At 33.3% G+C, this 22,847-nt stretch overlaps 1 protein-coding gene across 1 annotated transcript in view; it reads right to left on the bottom strand.

Moving 5' to 3' along the window:
* The window catches only part of LRP1B (LDL receptor related protein 1B), a 2,023,931-nt gene that overhangs the window by 711,352 nt on the left and 1,289,732 nt on the right, over nucleotides 1-22,847 (bottom strand). Inside the window, exons 24-25 of the mRNA XM_058301027.2 lie at nucleotides 8,310-8,507; nucleotides 6,655-6,859 (exon numbers count right to left, since the gene is read on the bottom strand). Of these exons, the coding sequence (XP_058157010.1) occupies nucleotides 6,655-6,859; nucleotides 8,310-8,507 (403 nt within the window). The remainder of the gene's footprint in view (nucleotides 1-6,654; nucleotides 6,860-8,309; nucleotides 8,508-22,847) is intronic.

Below are 22,847 nucleotides of genomic sequence, written 5' to 3'. Positions count from 1 at the left end.
AGGCTGTTAGGTAATGGATGAGTGTGATTAACTGACAGTAACCTAAACTGATGATGCATGTTTCTATAGTGATTATACAATACAGTTACACAACAATTGCACAAGTACTACAACTAGCTAACTTTTTTTGAAGTGCTTACTATGTGCTAAGCATTATTTTGAGTGATTTACATTATCTCATTTAGCTGATGGTGCAGTCATAGCTATAGTTAAAATACTTGATCAGGCTACATAGCTAGAAAGTAGTAGAGAGGAGATGGGAGACGAGGTAGCCTAACTCCTTTTAACATCTCTTTAACCACATAAAATTACAAAAGGGAAGCCTCTGGTGTATGAACAATCAATAAGCAATCAATAGTTGTCCCCACTACCCTGGAAGTAGATCCCAAAGGGAGGTATGGAGATTTGGGAAGGGAGAGTACAAAGCATTGGCAAGAAACTGGTAGCCTAGGAAATTTCCACTTAGCAGTTCTAGTAACATTTTTGGTAGAAAATAGTAAAGTAATTGCCCAAAAATATATTTGTTTTTCATTATAATTATGTATAGTTTTGCCATTTTTTTTACCTTTCCTTTATTTTGTATGCTCATTGAGTATAGGAATTTAGTGAATTTCTTTTGAAAGATGCAACAACCTTTTGGAACAAAATTCAATTCAATCTATCTTCCTTTAAAAATTCTATTATGATTTATCATGTAAGAAAATGTGGAGTGATGCAAACCAGTATTCATCATCACTTCAAATTTTATGAAATACATAATCTCTTCTAAGACACATTACTTGAAAATATGAAACGATTAGAGGACAATTGAAACATTCAATAAATTTAATAAATATGTATGCTATAAGTATATGATGGATAGGGAAGGAAGATATTGATCTTAATGAGAGTGGAAATTCATATACAATTCAAAGCAATAATATTGACAAATATAACTAAATAATGTGTCAATGTAGAATAGTGGTAATGTTTATCTTTTTTTTTTTTTTTTTGCCAGAAAGTCTTGGAATCAAGGCTAGGATCTGTCACTTACTCCAACATACTTAATGTTAGGCTCCCTTTTCTCATTTGAAAATGAAAAATATAATACTACACACTTGTTGTAAGTATTAGGTGATACGGAAAAATACTTTAACATAGGGGATAAATGGCACAGAGAAAGGATTTATCTTTGTACATGCATGCACACACACAAATTCATAGGGAGTAAGTATTTTTTAAAGACAAAATTTTTAAATCTTGGTGATGGGGGAGGGAATTAATATCAATGATTAAATGCTGCAACAATATGTATGTGAAGGTGGATTAGTTTTCTAAAGTAAGCATGAGTCAAAGCCATGAGAAAATTATATGAAATTCAGTAAGTCATATGGTTAGGGTAATTGCACAGAATGTCTCAAACAATGGGTGTAAAATTTTAAAAAATAAAAGTTTTAATTTTATGGACAACTTTAGGAATTTTCATAGCCCCGGCGCTGGAGGGAATATATCCACAAAAACAATATCCAAATTATTTGACCACTAAATATTTGAACAAACTAATTAAGCTGTTGAGAAACGATAAAATTGGACATTAATTTACAAGAGGACATTTATAAAGTTTTTACTGTTGGGAATCATTTTACAATGGAACTAATGATTAATAACAAAAGGTTAAAAAAAGGAAAAGATTATTTTGTATGAAAAATATTCTTTATGTAGAAATAAAATAACTTATAAGTAAAAAAGAGTAATTTTTTATATTGCGAGTTAAATAGAAATAGAGCAAAGGTTAACCGAAATAAACTTGGTAATCTGTTCAAGCAAATTAGTTAAAGACCTTTCTTAAAACAACTGAATAGTAAGTGAATTATGTGTCTCACTTCAAATATACTTTTGGATATACACATTTTTCCATTGTCACTAGGTTCTTATTTAACAGCTTTCTTTTCAATTTAGCATTAAAATAAGACTTTTTTTTTAATTAGGAAAAATTATCCCTGAAAATGAGTTTGGGGATCACAAAAAAATTATGGGAGTACTTGTGGATAAGCCATCTCAAGACCTAAATAAGGCTGTATATACTTGACACTGAGTGATGGCACAGACACTTGGCACTGTCTTTTGCTAATATAGCAAATTCAGAATTGACATCTCCCTTGTAAGCATCTACCTAGCTATGCTTTATGTGTTTGTGGCAAGTTCAACAAAAGTAGCAACAGCCCTGCATTTCTGCATTTTCTCTATGTAAGTTAACCAGAGTTAGGCATTGTAGGCTCTCAGAAGGTGTTTCAATGATGGAAATATGGTTGTGATAATTTGCAGCACTCTGAGGTAACTAATGCCTTCCTTTCATCACTAAATATAGCACTATTAGGCTGTGTTTTTCTGTAGTGGTCACTGTGCTCCTAATCTTTCATAAATTTAGGGGAGGGGGGAATTTCTGATACATTTTATAAAATAACATGTTGTAGAATTAATTTTTCTAAAAGTGACCTTAAATTTGCTATGAAGACAGGTTATAACCGATTTTAAAAGTTGATTTCAAGGATCATTTCATAAAATTCTAGGCATTCTTTTGTATACTTTACAATGTAGTACTTTAGCACTATAATTTTCCCTTCCTATTTTCTTTGTATATGGTTAAAATGTATTAGCATATCAATGACTGGATAATTTCCTAAAGTATATAAAGACTGAAATACCCCTTCACACAGGATATATGGAAATGTTCAGCCACAATTGCTTTTAAAAAGTGACTACAATCTACTGATTCTACTTTTCCTGCATTCATAGTTTAGTCTGTATCAGGATTAAATTGGGTCAATGGTCCATGAACTACTTGTATCATTACAGGCATGAAAGAGTCATTATCATCTATCAGGTCAAGCTGCAGAGGGTGAAAATAAATGATATTGGCAAAAAAAAGAGGTTACTTATCTATATTCTTTAGATCTTCTAAAACTAACAATGTTTTTATGAGTTTCATTTAAGAAGATTCCAAGATAAAATTAAAATGTTACTTTGATGTTCTACTAATCTTCACAGTTACAATTTCTACTTTCATCAATTGCAATTGTTAGAGCAAGTTCCAGTTATTACTACAAATGAAAATTAAATACCAGCGTAGAGTAGGAAGATGCCGTGCAGCTGAACAAGAATAAAAGTGGTGAGAGTTCAGGAACTGAGATGAATACCATGTAGATTCTGAACTCCTCCGTGCTTGTAACTCCCTAATAGTAAGTTCCTTGTTTAGAGGGGATTCATGTAGCCTTTCAGGTCACCTTAGCAATAAGTGCATCACTTTAAAACAGAATGAAAGAAAAATGGCTTCTCCCTAAGGCTCTCAATTTACCATCTTGGAATAACTTGTCACTTGGGAGAATAGGTCAAAACCCTGAATATTGAAGGAATGTGGCATGATGGTAAATATGTTTTATAATGGAAAATGAAGACCATTGGATTCTATGTGGGGGAAGCAAAGTAGATGATTAAAAATACTTGCTATCTGGCATCTGTAAAAAAGGTCACAAAGACCTTGATTGCTGTAGGAATTACACATGGTATAAAGGTGTTTTATGGGCTAATGTTAAGGATTTTTTTTTTCAGCTAAACTATGGGAGGAAGGTGGCTGGTTGGAAGCTGTCTTTTCATTTGTTATTGTAAATAAACTTCAAACTGTTATCAATTAGCTGCCCTTTCGCGTACACTTTGCTGCTTAAAGGGCATTCTTGTGTCCCTGGAGGTTGCATGTAAACAAAAAAACAAAACACCCATTCATATGCATGCATCCATTTATATAACAAACATTTATTGAGCACAGTTATATATGCTGAGGGCTGTGAAAGAATCTGTAGACCTGGAAGCAACTGCCCTTGCCATCAGAAGCCTTAAGATTTGATAGGAAAGAATATAGTACTTATGCAAATCGTACCTCTCAAATAATTGCTTTTGGGGTTTCTCCTAATATATGCAAATTTTCAAAAGAAGTAAGTGTCTTCAGAACTTCTACCAGTATTGAGTCACAGCCTTCCTGGTATTTCATGAAGAATTTGGGAAATAGGGGGAAATACTATCTTTCTATTTAATCACATAAACTAAGGAAGTAAGCTGAGTTTAAAATTTTTTTAATATCACTATTCTTGTGCTTAGTATGACTCTTCAGTTCAATGTGTATGTGCATATGTGTGTCTGTGTGTGTGTGTGCTTGGCCACACATGGGCTTATTATGCCTATATTCTAATGCCACCTGATGAAAGGTTCAATGTTATAAACACAGCAGAACTTCTTATCAAACTTTCCAATAAACCTGAAAACACTTCGATAATTCCCTACTTTTGTAATTTAATAGCTATTAAAGCATTTTCACAATCCATTTCACTTAATCATATCAATTCTCTATAAAATAATTTTGAACAAGAAAAATCCTGTCAAATCATGGTCATGACACCCAATCCCTTCAAACTGTCTATTCACCCTAGAGTTAAATGAATTTAATACTGTCACCCAAACTCTGGTCATATATGCAAGAAACAACTTTACAAGTGTTATTTCCTCACTCTATTTCCTTAGGTTGTATTACCACTGTAATTATCTTAATTAGTCTCACAATTTCATAGCAACAGTTGCTATTGGAAGGCATCAAATTTCTCAGAAGCATCAGCAGGTTCCCTACTCACATGCCAGCTTTCTGCACTGAGAGACAACTCTTAGAGGGCATTTTAATTCTGGAGATACCTTTGTATCATTGAAAGAGTGTTTGGTATTTTCACATCAATATCTCTGAATTGCCCATCCTTTATATTTGTTTTCTTTTTCTCCTCTCAGGATGGATACTACCCAAATGAACAGAGATAAATAAGTTTATCCTAAATGTGGGCAGTTCAAATCCATAGAAAATAAAACCTAAGTCCCAGGTCTACTGCTTTGTTTGGTTAGATCATTTTGAAACTGTTCATCCATCTGTTTTGTTTGTTTGTTTTAATCTCTATGTCATTTACATTAATTTTTCTCTCACATTGGTGTTCATTCTAAGACCAATGACTTTCTCCAAAATATCACTTTTCCTTATACAGAAAGTTTATCATGCAAATAAGGCTCTAGCACAACTTAAATAGTTCTGATAGGTGAAACTTCACATCAGTGGTTGTTACACAGAAATTAAAACCCCTTTTGATGCTGAGCTAGCACTTTTGCAGGATGTGTGGTGTCTTGATCAGCAATCTGTTTGCACCTCAGGAATAGATCGTTGAAAAATAGGCCATTCCTCATTAAGTTTGGTCTTTTCTCAGTGAATTGTTTTTACAGGGGTAATGAATGAAATGGCAAAGTGTGGACTAGATAAAGCTGAACTAACGTCCAGGCTGAAAAAAAGCAGCTACTACTCAGCCCTTCATTGCCAGATTTCCCAATTTTCCAAAAGAAGCCAGAAATCCAGTTTTATATAATATCTCTCAATTTTAAAAATTTGGCCACTAATTCAGATATATTTAAAATACTAGAAAGCAAAGAAATCACATCAATGAGGGGTGCCAGTTTGGAACATCTTCTCTAAACAAGCTGCTTTACCCCTTTAATTTCTGTTTTCAAATCAGGAAAGAAACAAACAAACTAACTAACCATCCATTTATTTCTGAGTATTGGGCATAGATTTGCTCAAAAGCCAGAAAGTGTGGCAAGGAAACTGACTTAACACAACGCTCACTTTTTCCTTTTTTGCATGTCATTAAACCCCCTCCCCCTCCCTGGTACAATTTCTCCTATCTATGCTTCCTAGTCTTTGTATTCTTTAAAGGTATGGAGCCCCAAAAATATATTTCCTACCTATTGCCCTCTAGACTTACCAATGGCTTTTGATTTATGAAATAATTACCAAGGAAAAAATCATTAGGATAAAAAATATTCTCATATATAACATCAGTTACATATCTCCTACATATTTATTATCTCCTCAGAAACACCTTAATGAGGAAGATATTATTATCCCTGATTTAGAGGAAAAGAAATAAAAATTTAAGGGAAATGAATACACTCAATTACATTTCCCAAAGAGTAAGTAACTGAACAGGACCTGGAACCCAGATCCTCTGGCTCCAAATTCAATGTCTTTTTTTCTGTTTCTTTAAAATTTTCATAAAGGAACACACAAGAGAACAGTGGGGCAATAGCTTGAGTTATTTAACATTTGACCTTGTTTTCTAGAGCCATGTACCTTGTCTTTCAAAGTTCCAACAGTCAACTTCTCTCCACTGGACTCCTCTAGGGTTATTACAAATTTCTTTTTAAGTGACTCCAAGTAAACACAAAATAAATAAAGGGCGAGGCAGTTAACATCTGTGACTATGTGGAACAAAGACAGGCCCTGTGGTTTGCCACTATTAGAAACAATTACAGCATCTCTTTGGCAGGGTAGAAAGAAGTTCATTAAATTATTGCTTCAAAAAGAGTTGCAATAGCTTCCAGTAAGACCTAATGCCCATGTTTAGAAGAAAGAAATTGCCATCCTCTAAAAGTACCTGTATAAGTAATTCCATAATCAAACCTTCATGCTAATAAACTTAACCTAGTTGATACTATGACTCACACAATAAATAATTGATAAATATTGAATTCAATATTAATTTTAAAGATGACTGTTCATGTCATGGTGAATCATTAAAAGGCAAACTTCTTTACCCATATCTTGGGTCCAATGCAATGGCCCTGGGGTGTTCCATGTCTCCTGCTATCAGTGTGGTTCTTAGGGAACCATCTAGTTTAGCCACTTCAATTTGGTCCAGGTTGCTGTCTATCCAGTAGATGTTGCCTGCTATCCAGTCCACTGTCAGGCCTTCCGGGGTAGCCAAGCCATGCTCCACCACCACCTCGATCGCACTGACACCTACAGAGAAGGGAAGCCAACAGTTGGAACTGTTTAAGGAATGTGTTCAGTACAAATGAAAGAACGCACTCAGAATCAGCAGTACAAAGAACTTAAACATAACAACTTTGAAGGATACGGTGAAAAAGTGTTCCCTGGCACAAAGGAAACTAAGATGGCCCCAAATTTAGAATTACTGATCTTGCCTGCTAGAAATCTTCAATCTTTTCAGGTCTTTCAATGCCAATGGACTGGAATATTTAAACAACTCTGAAGTTAATAATAATGTCAAGATGGCAAAAAAAAAAAAAAAGATATTTCATGTTTCTGATTTTTTAGGCGAACAGACATTTTTGTAAACAATAATGATGTCCTGCATAAAAATCACATGTTATTCAAATGTTGATCTTCAAGAGCAGAAGAAAAGAAAGAGGATAAGACTGTCTGGGGCAACATGCATTACAGCTAATCAGCACTGACTTTTTTGGTGTTTTTTGAGCATGACAGGTAATATAGTTTTTATTATTTAACCTTAACAAAATAAATCCCAAATCACACTTTCTCCCTCTTGGTCCTTAGGACTAGCAGATATAAGAGGGAGGCAAATAAGATAAGAAGACATTAGTATTTGAATAAAAATAAGCACTTTTTTATGTCCACAAAAAATAAATTTTCTTATTTATCCACTGTTTCTTTCAGAAATTTTTAAAATTTCATTTTTAAGACTCCTCTTCCAATAGGATAACTCATCATGTTTCATGACATTGCTAACGGTTTTTGATATTTTACCGATATGAATTTTCAACCAGCTATTTGAGTCTATATATCTCAATCCATCATTTCAAATCAGCATTTTGTAAAATGAGAAAGGAAACAACTTCACAAATAATAATTACACTGTGTGTTTAAAGGTAATAATTTTTCAAAAACTGCAAATGTGAATTGGAAGAATTAAACAATTTAGACAATAGAAATTCCCGGTCCTTGGAATCCAATATTTTCAAGACAAATATTTTATATATATATATATATTCAAAGTCTTGATACTTAGGAAAAGAGATAAGTCACAAAAGAGAAAAGTCAATTATGGAAAAAAAAATATTTAGTTCATATCAATAGACCTTGTTACAAGTTGGTTCTTTATGTCTTTGAATTACCCTGAAAGATGGTAAAATAAAAGCAAATTATTTTAAATCACAAAGTCCTAACTAATGTAGAAGGTAGTCTTTTTTCTTGTAAATAAACTTTCCCTATAGAAAACTCTCCAAATCCCTCAATAGTATTCATACATGCACTTGTTATCTCTGTTTATACACACGCACACACACACATACAAGCACTTCATATGATGGAGGGAAAAAAGAACCAAAGGTCAAATACTAATCTAAATTACTTTTGATTACACCATATTTTCTGGAATTTTCAGTTAAAATTTAACCTAAATATTAATTCAAAATTGAAATAGATGTACCTCCACTTTCAGAAAGCTTGCCCCGGTATATTCTGTCTTCTACCACATCTGTCCAGTAAAGTAAACTTTGATTGAAGTGAAAATCAAGAGCTATTGTGTTTCTCAATCCAGGAACAAGTAGGCTATAGTCTCTTTTATGAAGATCAATCCTTCTGATCTCATGGCGAATAGAAAAGATGATGAATGCTTCAAAAGGATCTGAAATTAAATTTATTTTCATATGTTTATAAAAATATTTATATACTTTGCTAAGTAGAATAAAAGGCTTAAAGAAAAATTCATTCACTTAAAAATATTTATTATATAATTTTTTGTCATTAAAGGAACAATTTATTTTAATCCAAAATTTAAAAGATACTTAGGTTTACATCTAGTCATTAATAAGTTATACATGTGTTTTCATTTCTGAGATCTATATACAGCCAATTCTGATTTAAGAATACAGGAATTGCAAAGGGTTGGCAAAATGGGAGTTTTTTTTTGTTGTTGTTGGTGTAGTTTTATTTTTTATTTTATTGGAGTTTTACCTAAGGCCCAAAACTCAGAAACATTATTATCAGAATTGCCAAGAGTTGGCCAAAACTATATCTGCCACTCTTAGCCCATCCCATACATCTACAGATCCATTAGGTAGCAAGATCCAAAAAGAAAACAAAAAAGGATTTCTATGACAAGCAAACATAGCTCAGTGATTGAGCACCTGCTTCCCATATATGAGGTCTGGGTTCAATCCCTGGACCTCTTAAATGAAAAAACAAAAACAGGATTTCTAAGGGAGATGTTGGTTTCATAAGTAGAGAGTGCACTTCATGAGAGGGAAGATGACTGCTTTCCCCACACACAAATTCCCCACTAGCTTCAAAGCCTGAGTCAGGCCTGAGTGAGGAGAAAGAGGAAAACTTTGAAAAGAGATACGAGATTTCAGTTTTATATTTTCATAACCGAAGGAAAGAATGTTTCAATACTTGAAAGTTATGAGAAGATGTATAAAGACCTCTATCAACTCCTGCAGGACATTCTAATATGAGCATTCTGCAGGATAAATAAGCATTCTGAGGGAGGGAAGGCCTGCTCAGTTTTCCCCTGTTCCTATGTTACCGTCACTCTTTTCTTTCGGGGAAACTGATTCTTTTACCCCGGGGCAGGATAAATCTGAGTGTGGGCTACTAAAATTGTCCCTGTCCACAGTTCTTGACCCAAAGGGTAGAAGTGAAACTTAAATCAGACTAATGGGTTTGAAAACTTCTCTGGAAAAGTGTTGCCTATGGCCTTGTCATGGTAGCTTGAAAAACATGTTTGTATTTTGCAGGAGGTGAGGAAAAAGCCACACAGAGTTAAGCAGTGATGAGAGAGACTGTATCCTAAGGACACTGATTCTTAGTTACAATATCCTAAGACCAATTTCCTCCCCTAACCTCTCTTCACATTTCCCATGTTCTGACTATGTCAACCAATACACACAACTCTACTTGCTCAATTTACTTGGAGCCGAGTTTCTGTCAAATGCAATGAGGTTTACTGTTTTTACTAACATCATCTTCTCAGAGAGACCTTTTCTGATCAGGCACCAAATAAAAGCCCATTTTCATTATTTTGTATCACAGTAACTTATTTATTCTCTTCGAAGTATATTTTAAAATCAACATTAATAGTTTATCACCTAGTTTCCTCAGTGATTGTAAATTCTATGAAAACAGGGAATTCATCTGTCCTGTTCATTATTGTGTACCTAACACCTAGCAGTAGGGGAAAACATTAAAAATATCAGGGCTTAGGTTCAGAAAGATGCTCTTCCAGACTAGTTCCCCAGGGTGGAAGGGGAACCCCTGGTATTGTTTTTCACTGGACCTAAACTTACTTTGGTAATTATGCCTAGCATTTTAAATACATGTGTATTGAATGAACAAATGTGAAGAACTGAGTTTATTCTGCACTGGCTGATAGCAAGTTGATGCTGAAGCATGGGAGAAAGCCTAGCCAAGGTCGAGTAGCCACCTACTTGACCCAGAGCTGACTGCAGAGTATGAGTGAGCAAGCCAAGACCATAAGAATTGCTCTGAAGACCTGCAGAGTGTGAGCAAAAGCAATGCATATTGTTGTGGCTACTTAATACTGTGGCTGTTGACTATACGATGTCACTGTGACCGTACGTAACTGACTCAATGTACAAAATTTAAAAAAAACAAAATAACAAGTTCCTCATAGTTTCCAATATAGCACACACATTAAATTTAAAATCCAGAATTTAGCATTTTTTAAGGTAGAAAAATTAGGTAGTTGGATATACAGTACTTTAAGAGAAAGAGCACCTAATTTTGGATGAGGAAACCTTGTTTGAATCTCTGCTCTGGCTATGAAATAACTGTTTGTCTTGGAGAAAGTCTTTATCTTTTCAGGTATTGAAAAGCTGCAAATCATCACGGCAAATGCAATTGGAGTGGTAACTGTGACAAAGTAAAAATTAATGGAGTTGGGTTCAGAAAATATGGGTTTAAGACTTTGACTCTGCTACCAACTAGCTGGGAAAATTTGTGAAGTTTACTTAACCTCTCCAATCCTAAACTTTTTTTTTTTTTTCACTTATAAAATTTCAAACTTATTGAGTTATCAGGAAAATTAATAACAAATGTGTAGAACAAGGAGTAAAATATCAATACATGAGAAATAATTAGTAAGGCAAATTCTAAAGCTCACTCAAAAGGAAAAAAAAAAGGAAGTATTACATGACTGAAAAAGCTGGAATTATGATATGCCAAAAAAAGTCAGATATTTCTCAGCATGTACTGAAGTTAGTGATATTTCAGCTCTGAAGACATTCCCTCATCGTTTGGTTTATAGTTTGCCCTTAGTCAAGAAGTAAATTATAGCTGCAGCAGTTACTTTTGCCAGAGAAATTTATATTTAAATCCTGTTAAAGGACATATAATTCTAAAACAGCAATGATGTGCTAAAAGGAAATCACACCAGAATTAGAAAAGAATTAAATAAAGCAAAAAAACAAATGAAGGCTCCACCTTCACTGGCACTAGAAGACACTACAGTATTAAAGGAAGGGCTGAGTACACTGAGAATGCAAAAGAGTTCTGAGAGTGGGTGCCTCCACTTGTAAATATCAAAAAGTGCCCACTGAGCACAGTTCTCATGTGGAGGGGCAAACTCTACAAACACTTGTTTGGGAAAAATGGGATGGGGGTAAAAATGCTGGTCCCGTACCTTCTCTGAGCCCAGTGGCACCATGAAGGCTCAGGGAAGAGGGTCTGAATGAACAAATTGTTGTGCATTATGCCAAGTAAAAGAAGCCAGATGCAAAAGACTAAAGACTGTATGGTTCCATTTTTATGAAATTCTGGAAATGGCAAAACAATAAGGACAGAAAAGAGGTGACTGATGCCAACCAAGTACAGGGACAGGGTGGAGGGGTTGACTACACAGGAGAATGGGGAAATTTGGGTAGCACTGTTCTATATTTTGATTGCAGTGGAAGTTACATGAGTAAATGCATTTGCCAAAGGTTTCAAAACTGTACACCAAGAAGGGTAAATTTTACCGTTTAAATTAATTTTGAATTACATTTCACCTGAAAAATTGGAAAGAAACCAAAGATTATAAAAAAGGAAAATAAGTACCGATCTTACTTATGACTGTCCATGAATGAGAAATTTATACTGAAACTATTAACAAACATGGTTTAACAGCATAGTAAAAGGGAAAAAAAAGAAACTTTGACCAAATGAGGTTTATTTTGCAAGTACTAAAATAGTTTGATATTAAGGTATCTATTAATATAGTTTACCAGATTAGTCAGTCAAAAAGAAAAAGGAATCATTTTCATAATTACTAAAATGAAATTTGATGAAATTTAAAATTTATTCTGGGTGACACTTTTAGAAATTAGAATAAATCGAAGCTTCTTTAAAAAATCTGCATTTTTACAAAAATAATGTGTCTGTAATATAATCACATTCTAAAATCTAGCATAATGTTTAAAAAGGAATCACTGAAAGAAATCCCACTAAAATCAGTAAAAGTGCAGGATCAATAGCAATATAGTTTCACATTGTTTTGAAAGTTCTAGTTGATATGGGTAAGTGCAAACAATAAGCCATGAGAAATGGAGAAAAAGAGCTAAAATTATTATTTCTGGATTTAAAAATTTTATAGCTAAAGAAGCTAAGAGAATCGACTAACAAAACTGTAACACAAAAGAAAAAAGGAAGTGGATGTGGCCAAGAAGCAGATGTGGTTCAAATGATAAGGCCTCCACCTACCATATGGGAGGACAGGGTTTGATCCCTGGGACCTCCTGGTGAAAAAGAGTAAGAGAAAGCACACCTGTGCCGTGAGACAGTGCCCACATGGTGAGCCGGTGCACGCACTGTGAACCAGTGCCCACGTGGTGAGTTGAGTGCCTGCGTGAATGCCTGTGTGGCAAGCTGAGTGCCTGCATGGTGTGCCAGGTACCCACGTGAGTGCCCACGTGGTGAGCTGAGTGCCCATGTGAGTGCCCGTGTGGTGAGCCAGTACCTGTGCAACAAGCCGGTGCCTGCAGTGAGCCGAGTGCCTGCATGAGTGCCCATGTGGTGAGCTGAGTGCCCATGCAAGGGCCCGTATGGTGAGCTGAGTGCCACGTGAGTGCTGGCATGGTGAACCGGTACCCACCCGGCGAGCCAGTGTCCGTGTGGTAAGTTGAGTGCCTGTGCTAATGTCTGTGCAGCAAGCTGAGTGCCCACATAGCAAGCTGAGGGCCCGTGTGGTGAGCAAGTGCCCGCGCAAGTGAGTTACATAGCAAGCTGATGACACAGCAAGAGACACAAAGGGGAGGGTCAAGGTGAAGCACAGCAGAGACCAGGAACTGAGATGGTGCAATTAACAGGGAACCTCTTTCCGCATCAGAGGTCCCCAGCATTGAATCCCAGTAAATCTTAGAGGAGAAAGACGACAAGAGAAGACAAAAAGAGAAACAGATACGGAAGATCACACAGTAATGGACACAGACAGCAAAACAGCAGGCAGGGGAGGGAAAGGAGAAGAAAATATAAATAAAAATAAATGTTTTTTTAAAAAAGAGAGTTCATTAATATGGTTAGGTATAAAATTTTTGACAAAAATCACTAGACTTCATATAAACAGCTACTTAGAAGATAAATTGGAAGAACATATGTAGATAAGTAACAAAAAAGACAATCTAGGAATAAAACTAAGAAATATGAAATTTTTACAAAGAATTTCAAAACACTCATAAGGGAAATAAGACTTCTCTTTATATATATGGGAATATATATATAATGTTATTGGAAAGAAAATTCAATTCCCAAAAATTAGGCTCCTACCTAAATTAATTTAGAAATGTACTGTCATACAAAAAAAAATTACAATCGCCATTTTAAAAATAGTACAAGATAATTCTAAAGGTTACGTTTTAAAAAATGAAATATGTAATAGTGATGAACTCCAACTGATAAAAAACTTATTATTGTTGCTATAACTAAAATACTTTGGTACTGATAGCCAACTGGAGAGCTGAGAAATGTGATGGTTTTAGGATACCTGGAGAGGGGAATAATTACTTGGGACATTTCTTGACTCAATTCAAGAAATAATTTCCATATGGTTTAAAATTTTAATATAGTAATTGAAATTATGAAAGTATTAGAGTAAATATAGGATAGTTAAGTTTAGAAACCTAGAATGAGAAAGACCTTTCCAAATTTCATATACCTATGAAGACCTAAAGAAAAGAATGATGTTTAATATACATTAAAAAATATAGGAGAAAAATAATATTAATGAAGCCAAATCACAAATGACAAACTGGATAAAACATTAGCAATATAATATGAAACTGAATTATTTAATATATATACCCCTCCTATAAATCAATAAAGCATGTTCAAATGAATAATGAGTAAAGGGCATAAATAGATAAAGAAAAGAAAATATAAATAATTCTTAAATTTTAAAAAATATTCAATTTCTTTTATAACTTGAGAAATGGATTTTAAAATAATCAAATTGTTTGACAAGACCTCATTGATTAGAGTGTAGAGAAAAGGAATTCTGATATACTGATAAAGGAAGTATAAATTTTTATAAATTATATGGAGAATAGTTGGACAATATCTACCACAAGTTTGAATAGATGTACCTCTTGACCAATATTTATAGGGATAGAGTATACATGTGAAACATTTCAGATGTACGAGAAAGTAATTTCCAATATATTTGTAATAGCAAAAGATTATAAATGGCATAAATGTTCATCAGACAATGGCTGGATAAATAATGCATGGTACAGTCTCATAATATACTATAATGGATCTACAAAATTGAATATAATTTGTATGCATCTATTAATATAGAATTTCAAGATATTTTGTGAACTAAAAACAGTAAAAGACAAAGAGTATATAAACTACACTGCCATAAAAGTTAGAATATAAAAGATTTTCTAGGTCAATATGAAGGTAAGTCATAGATTACCTCTGGAAGGATTAATGAGGAAATGTTAACTGTTACCTAGTCCATGGGAATTGGTGGCTTGGGTACAGGAGTAAGAAGAAAACTCATTTTCTCTTTATTCTGTATAGGTTGGATTTGCACCATTTGCATGGCTTTTCTATTAAAATTAATCATTTTTAAGAATAAAATGCTAAACCAGTAATGCAAGCCATTATCATTTCTAGTTTCTTAGAAATACTCATAAACAGAACAAGAATTATTTGGGTAAGACACATGCTAAAGCAAGGCAGTTCAGTATGACAAGTGCTACAAAACTTTTTTTCCCTCTGAAGAACTAATATTTCTACTTAAAGAATATTTCAATCATTCACTGTCTTACTTCCGTACTCTGTTTGAGAAAGTGTTCTCTTTAACCAAAAGTTACTGACTTTCTCTGCAATAACTGATGTAGGAAAGAATCATATAACAAAAGACCAGGTTTCTAATCTTGTCTCTGTTTCTAAATGATCTGTTTTTAAATAATCAAAACGATATGGTTCTTGCTGTTCCTATATGTAAATTGAAATCACACTTTTTGTGATGCATTTGTTCTAAAATTTTACATGTGAAGAATCTTGGTTTCCTTAGGAAGCAACATTAAAATTAGCAAAAATAAACTTTAAGGTAAATAACTTTTTTTATAGAAATAGTGTAAAATGAACAGTTCAAAAGATGACAAAAAATTCTAAAGTGATGTGTGCCTAAAAACACAGTCTGAAAATATACAATGCAAATTTGGATAAAATTAAAAGGAGAAATTACAAATCTATAATCATATTGTGAGATTTTTAACCACAAAAGCATATAGAAAAAAATAAACAAAAGTCTCAACTCAAAGGAAATATATAGAACTCTGCACCACTTATATGGAGGAGATGATTCTCTTTGCCATGGAACATTTTTTAAAAATGTCTTTAAGGGATAGCAAAGAATCAATCTAATAATGAACTCATACTCTGAGCACAAAAGAATTAAATTAAAAACCAGTAATAAAGACTGCAAAGCTCCTCATATGTTTTAAAATTAAAAATAAAGAATTGCTAAACAATTTTTTGACCAAAGAGAATTCACTTAGGGATATGAAATATAGAATGGTAAGCAAAAATGAAAGCCTGTTAGAATCTCTGGGATTCAGAAATAAAGATAATATTATAATGTTATATATATATATATATATATATATATATATATATATATGTATCTATAGCACTAAATATAATTTATATTGTCTAATATAAATATACATATATATTAGAAAACATGAACAATTGAAAATTAATGAAGAGATGCTCAACGTCATTGGTCATCAGAGGAATGAACTCAAAACCACAATGAGATATCACTTCACACCCACTAGGTATGAGTTTATAAAACAGAAAATAATAAACATTGATAAGAATGCAGAGAAATAGGAATCCTTATATATTACAGGTGTCACTGCAGAATAGGGAAGTCACTGAGGAAATCAATTTGGTGGTTGTTCAGAAAACTGAAAATAGAGTTATCATATGACTTGATAATCTCACTTCTTGGTGTATACCCAAAACATTTGAAAGGAGGAATTCAAACAGTTATTTGTAAACCAATATTTATAGATGGATTATTCGCAATAGCCAAAAGGTGGAAGCAACCCGAGTGTCCATAAAGAGATGAATGGATTAAGAAAATGTGACACACACACACACACACACACACACACACATACACATACTCTCAATGGGATATTATTTAGCCATAAAAAAGAATGAAGTTCTAATGCATGTTATAACATAGAATAACCTTGAAGTCATCATGTCGAATGAAATAAGCCAGCACAAAAAGACAAGTGTCATTTGATCTCATTTATTATGAAATATCTTGGAAGAAGCATTTAGAGACAGATGGTGGTTTCTAAATTACCAAGGTTTGGGGGAACCAGTGTGGGAAGAGAGTGTTATAGCTTAATGAGCCTATTAGTCAGCCAAAGAGGTGATGTTGCAAACTATCAGAAATTGGTTGGTTTTTTATAAAGGGTATTTACTTGGGTAGGAGCTTACAGATACCAGGCCCTAAACATAAGTTACTTCCCTCACCAAAATCTATTTTCATGTGTTAGAGCAAGATGGCTGCCAGCAACTGTAAGAGTTCAGGCTTCCTGGGTTCCTCCCTTCTTGGGCTTGCTTCTCTTTCCTCTGTGAGCTTACTTCCTAGGGCTTCAGCTTAAGGCTTCAGCATCAAACTCCAACATCAAAAACCCCTAACTGTGTCCTTTGCCATACCTTTTATCTGTGAGTCCCCACCCACCAAAGGATGGGGACTCAACATCCTCCTGGCACAAGAGGTTTACATAATTACTTGATCAAGTAAACCTATGAATCCAATATAATCTAATATGACCAGGGGGAAAGATCAGTTTACAAATATAATCCAGTATTTCTCTTTGGAATTCATCAATAATATCAAACTGCTACAATGAGTGAGGTTATAAAATAGTAGGGATAATGGATATTGGTAATTACAGCACAATATTGTGAATATAATTAGTATTCCTGAATTATACAAGTGAATGTGGCTAAAATGGGACATTTTGAGTTGTGTATTTTTTTCACAAGAAAAAAGTTTAAAATTTAAAAAATAATGAGATAAAGAACCACTTCCTGAATGTTGGAGTAAGGATCTCTTAAAATCCTCTCCTCCATAAAAGCAATGAGAACACTGGCAAAAAAATTCTAAAAATCAGGTTTTTTAGTATTGTAAAATTAATCAAACTCTTTCAATAATCCAAGGAGTGTTTGAAAAAACATGTGGATCTCTGTGAAAACAGCAAATTTGGGGGTATCTTAACTGATCATCTTTCCATCTAACTTCCCCCAACCTCATGGTAGCCTTGAAAACCAATAGCCTAGGAATCCCTATAAGGATCAGAAGGGTGTGAAACTCTCCCAAATGCCCCATCCTCAGAGAATGTAAAGTTACAAAATTAACAAATGGCCACAACAACAACAAATGGCAACAATAAAATGAGGGAGGGCAGGTTGTTTTATTTCCTGAGTTGCCACATATTATTTTAAAGGTCCAGTTTTCAGCAAAAAATATAAAACAAGCTAAGAAATAGGAAACCACGCCCATACACAGGGGAAAAAAAATCAATAGATACTGTCCCTGAAGAAATGCAGAAGTTAGTCTTTTTAGACTTTAAACCAGCTATTGTAAATATTTTCAAATAACCAAAGGAAACCATGTTCAAATAATTAAAGTAAGAAAAAATGTCACACACAAATACGCACACACACACAAAAGCCAACATGAGGAAAGATATAAAATTATAAAAAGAATCAAATGGAAATTCTGGAATTGAAATGGGTGATAAATGAAATGAAAAATTCATTAGACCCCTCTCAAGAGATCAAGAGAGTTATGAGAAAAGTTAAGCAAAGTTGAAGTTAGGTCAACTGAGGTTATCCATTCTGAGGGGCAGAAAGAAAAAATGAATGAAGAAAAGTGAACAAAGATCCAAAAACCTGTGAGATACCACAGGTGTAAAAGATGCATAATGAATAAATCCAGAATGAGAGAAGAAAAGGAGAGAAGGGTAAACATAATATTTAAAGAAATAATGGCTGAAAATGTTCCAAATTTGATGAAAATATTTATCTGCAAGACTAAGAAATTCAACAAACTGCAAGTAGGATAAATACAAAGAAATTCACGTGTTGGCACATCATAATCAGGTTGTCAAAAGACAAAGAAATGGTAAAAAAATATATTTACCATTAAAGGTAAACATATAGGTAAATATAAAAGACAATATAAATGTATTTTGTTTATAAGTCTTCTCCCCTGTTATATGATTTTCAAGACAACTGCATAAAACAATTATAATACTGTGTTTAAAATGAATCTATCATTATTAGAGCATTTTCATTATTTAAACAATAATAAACAAAAACAAATAAGAAAATTCTTCACCTCTCAATTTCTCTATGTTTGAGAACTATGTGCTTATACCCAATATACTTGATTTGGGTGAATTATATGCTTAATAATATATACAAATAAAATTGTTTTTTTTTAAATGAATCTAGACACAGGCCTTATACCTCTCAAAAAAACTAACTCAAAATATATTGTAGACCTAAATATAAAATGTAAAACATTACAACTTCAAGAAGATAACATACAAGAAAATCTAGGCAACCTTGGGATTTGTGATGACTTTTCCGATACAGTACCAAAAGAATGATCCAAGAAAGAAAAAATTTGATGTAACATCATAAAAACTTAAAACATCTGATCTGTTTAAGACATAATAAAATAAAAAGATAAACCACAGACTGGGAGAAAATATTTGCAAAACACATATCTGACAAAAGATTTGTATCCAAAATACACAAAGTACTCAAGTTCAACAATAAGAAAACAAACAACCCAATTAAAAGGTGGGCTATAACCTGAACAGACACCACAGAAAGATGGTATACAGATGGCAAATAAGCATATGCAAAGATGTTCAACATCATATGTCATTGGGGAATTGCAAATTAAAATAAAAATGAGATAGCACTACACAACAATGAGATATCACTTCACATAGATTAGAATGGCTAAAATCCAAAATACAGAAACCACCAAGGGCTGTTAAAGATGTGGAGCAATAGAAAACTCTTATTCCTTGCTGATGGGAGTGCAAAATAGTAAAACCACTCTGGAGACAGTTTGTCATAGATTTACCTATTTGCCATTAAAAGAAATTGCTTTGGGTTTTTGTGACAAATTATTTTTTCTCTATTTTATCAATTTCTGTAGCTATAGTTATTTCATCTGGATGTTGTACCAATGTTGCATTGCTAAAAAAATTTCTCAATACTCTAAATTTCCACAATTATCTCATTAAAGACCAGTAACAGTTTGTGAACCAGTCTTTAGACATAGTCTGAGTTGTATTCCTTCTCTAAATCAGAATCTTGTGATTTTTGTTTTTATAAAATCTAGTTAAAAGGTAGCATTTTACTAGTGAATTAATATTTGTCATGGATACAGACCTGTTCAGACTTTCTATTCCTTTTTAAGTCATTTTTGTTAACTTATATTACTCTAGAAAATGACTTATTCCACCTATCTTCAAATATATTATAAAATATTAACCTTGTTCTCTTATTTTTAAATTATTTTCCATATTTGTAATTATTTTTCCAGTTTCATTCTTCCTATTGTTCATTAGTGCTCAAAGGCTTTTCAAATTTTTCTATTTACTATGGTTATTTTGTATTGAAGAAAATAACTATTTGATTAATATTTACTTGATAATGTTTGACTATATTAACCAGTTTACCAAAGGTCAAAGATTAATGTATAAATTTTAAAATTCTTTCATATCTCAACTCTGACTCTAGATAACTTCTTTAAGTGCTGTGCCTCTTCTTTTTAGGTTTCTGTTGCCTTATTTAATTATTTCCCATTTGAAACAATGAAAAGTTGCAAAGAAAAATTCAATGCCATCTCATAATCTAGTGGGAAATCATGAAGACTGGATTTTAGAATCCCAAGTCCTATACTGTTTTTTAGTTTAATCAAAAGAAATTCTATATAAGACATTTGGAGATAAAACATCGGGAAAATTTTTCTCACTTTGTTTCATTTTTGACTTAGCTATATTAACTTCTTTGGGCCAAACTCAATTTTGAATGAATATCAGTAATATGTAAAGTATTTTACTTTATCCATTTTTATAGCCTTCTAACAATTATGCAAGTATATTAGCTCCTGTCTGCTAAATGATATAATATAACATCTTGAACGTGCACATCATGCTATTTATGTAGAAGTGGCTTAGAATTTATCTTCATTAGTATAAGACATGATACATGTACATAACAAGAAATGTTACAATTATATTTTTAATAATGATGAATTTAATGTTTATAAATGTAGTACATCTGCAAATTGTTAAAAAACAAATAAACAGAACACTATGTTCTACCATCTGTAATTCTCCTTTTTAAAATTTTCTTCTAGTTCCACTACAGGTTCCTATAATGATTTTTTATAAGACAGAATATGAAAGTAATAGATGACTTGTCTAAAAAAAAGTGTTCCTCTATAGTCCTCTCAGGCTAAATTGTTATTACAACTACACAACTAGCAATTCTATACGAATAGCTCCTGATTCTTTATCATACATATGTTATCAAATAAAAAGTGAAATTACAACTTCTATGTTTTGTCTGCTGCAATTATTGTCTTTTCTTAAGGACTTATTTGAATTTCTCTGCCCCCATCTTCAGACACATTTCCATTACACAGTGGAAACTTGTGAAGTAGTAAATGGTAAATGATCTAACAATGTATAATATTGCTGCCTTTTCTCTATTCCTTTATCTGTAGTCATACTGGGAGTGAATAATAGTCAATTATTACTGAAGTATGATATGCATGACAGAGGGACAGAATCTATGGAATGGGAGTCAGGATAGAGTTTCAAGCATTATTCAAACTTATGAATTTATAGGATCTGAATGTTCATCAAATTTTCTTGACAGCCAATGCTTTGTTTCTTCTCTTAATTACTGAAAATTTCTGAATGCTTTCTTCTCGTTAGCTCTGCTTTATATTCCAATTTTTAAACTCCACCTATTCTTTCCACTAATAAATGCTAAAAATCTGAATTTGGGGTGTGTGTGTATGTGTGTGTGTGTATATGCAGGTTTGTGTTTGAAAGACAGCACAAACTGGAGAGACATATCATCAGGGTAAGGGACTGAGTAAAAAATCTTTGCAATTAAAGGATACAGCCTAGTGCCTCCTCCTAGATTATACTTAATAAATATTTTTGATTGTATACATGAATGAATGATTATAAAAATTGATGAGTGGAACTTTAGTCCAAAGATATTAAGTGTGGAGGAGATAAAAATGATTATGGGAGGAGGAAGAAGTAAACAAAATAATGAAGAAGTGAGGAAGAAGCACATGAGGAAGCAGAAATACAGAGAGGAAATATTCAGCCAAGTTCACCATTATCAAAATGAATTAATGGATGCCTGTACAGGAGAAAATATATTTGATATCTTAAAACACATACTTAATTTCTACAAATTAATAAGAATAGGCAGCAATCTCAATGAAAAACTGATCAAAGAAAATGAATGGATTCAAAAGACTGGTAAGTATATGGAGAGATGATCAGACTTATTTTTTTAAGATGTATTTTATTTAATGCTCCTTCCCCACCCCGTTGTTTGCATTTGCGTTCTGCTCTCCATGTCCATTTGCTGTGTGCTCTCTGTGTCTGCTTGTCTTCCCTTTTAGGAGGCACCAGAAACCGAACCTGGGACCTCCCATGTGGAAGAGAAGTGCTCAATCATTTGAGCCACCTCTGCTCCCTGCTTTGTCATCTCTCTCGTTGTGTTTCTTCTTTGTGTCTCCTTTGTTGCATCATCTTGTTGTGTTAGCTCACCATGCCAGCCTGTTGTGTCAGCTTGCTATCTTGTTCATCTTCTCTAGGAGGTACCAAGAACCAAACCCAGGACCTCCCATGTGGTAGAGGGGAACTCAGTTGCTTAAGCCACATCTGCTTTCTTCTCAGACTTATTAACAAGAGAAATGCAAACTAAAGCAATTTTATATCAATTTAATCCTATATATTAGGGTGGAAACATCTAAAACCTGAATAAATCTGACGTTGGCAGGGATATGGGAATTTAGGAAACATACTGTTGGTGCAGATTAAACTGTGTAACTATTCTGAAGAACAACTGGTTGTACTCAGCCATAGTAAGTAAATGTCCATCCTAGGTGTCAGTAACTTTGGTCCCAAATAAATTTTCATGCAGATCTATAAGGATTCAAAAAAATGTATGTTCATGACAGTGTCACTTATGCAGATAGTTGGAAGAATGGATAGGCAAATTTGTGGGTGCTCCCATGTGCTACTATACAGTGGTTATGAGCAATTGATTAGTTATATACATAACAAAAATGGCAAAATCATAGTGCTGAGTGAAAAAAAGTTAACAGACTACAAAATATATATAGCAAAACCTTTTATTTAAATTAAATGTA

This window comes from Dasypus novemcinctus, chromosome 7, assembly GCF_030445035.2.
Source record: "Dasypus novemcinctus isolate mDasNov1 chromosome 7, mDasNov1.1.hap2, whole genome shotgun sequence".
Taxonomy (NCBI): domain Eukaryota; kingdom Metazoa; phylum Chordata; class Mammalia; order Cingulata; family Dasypodidae; genus Dasypus; species Dasypus novemcinctus.
This window is presented reverse-complemented; position numbering and strand designations above follow the sequence as displayed.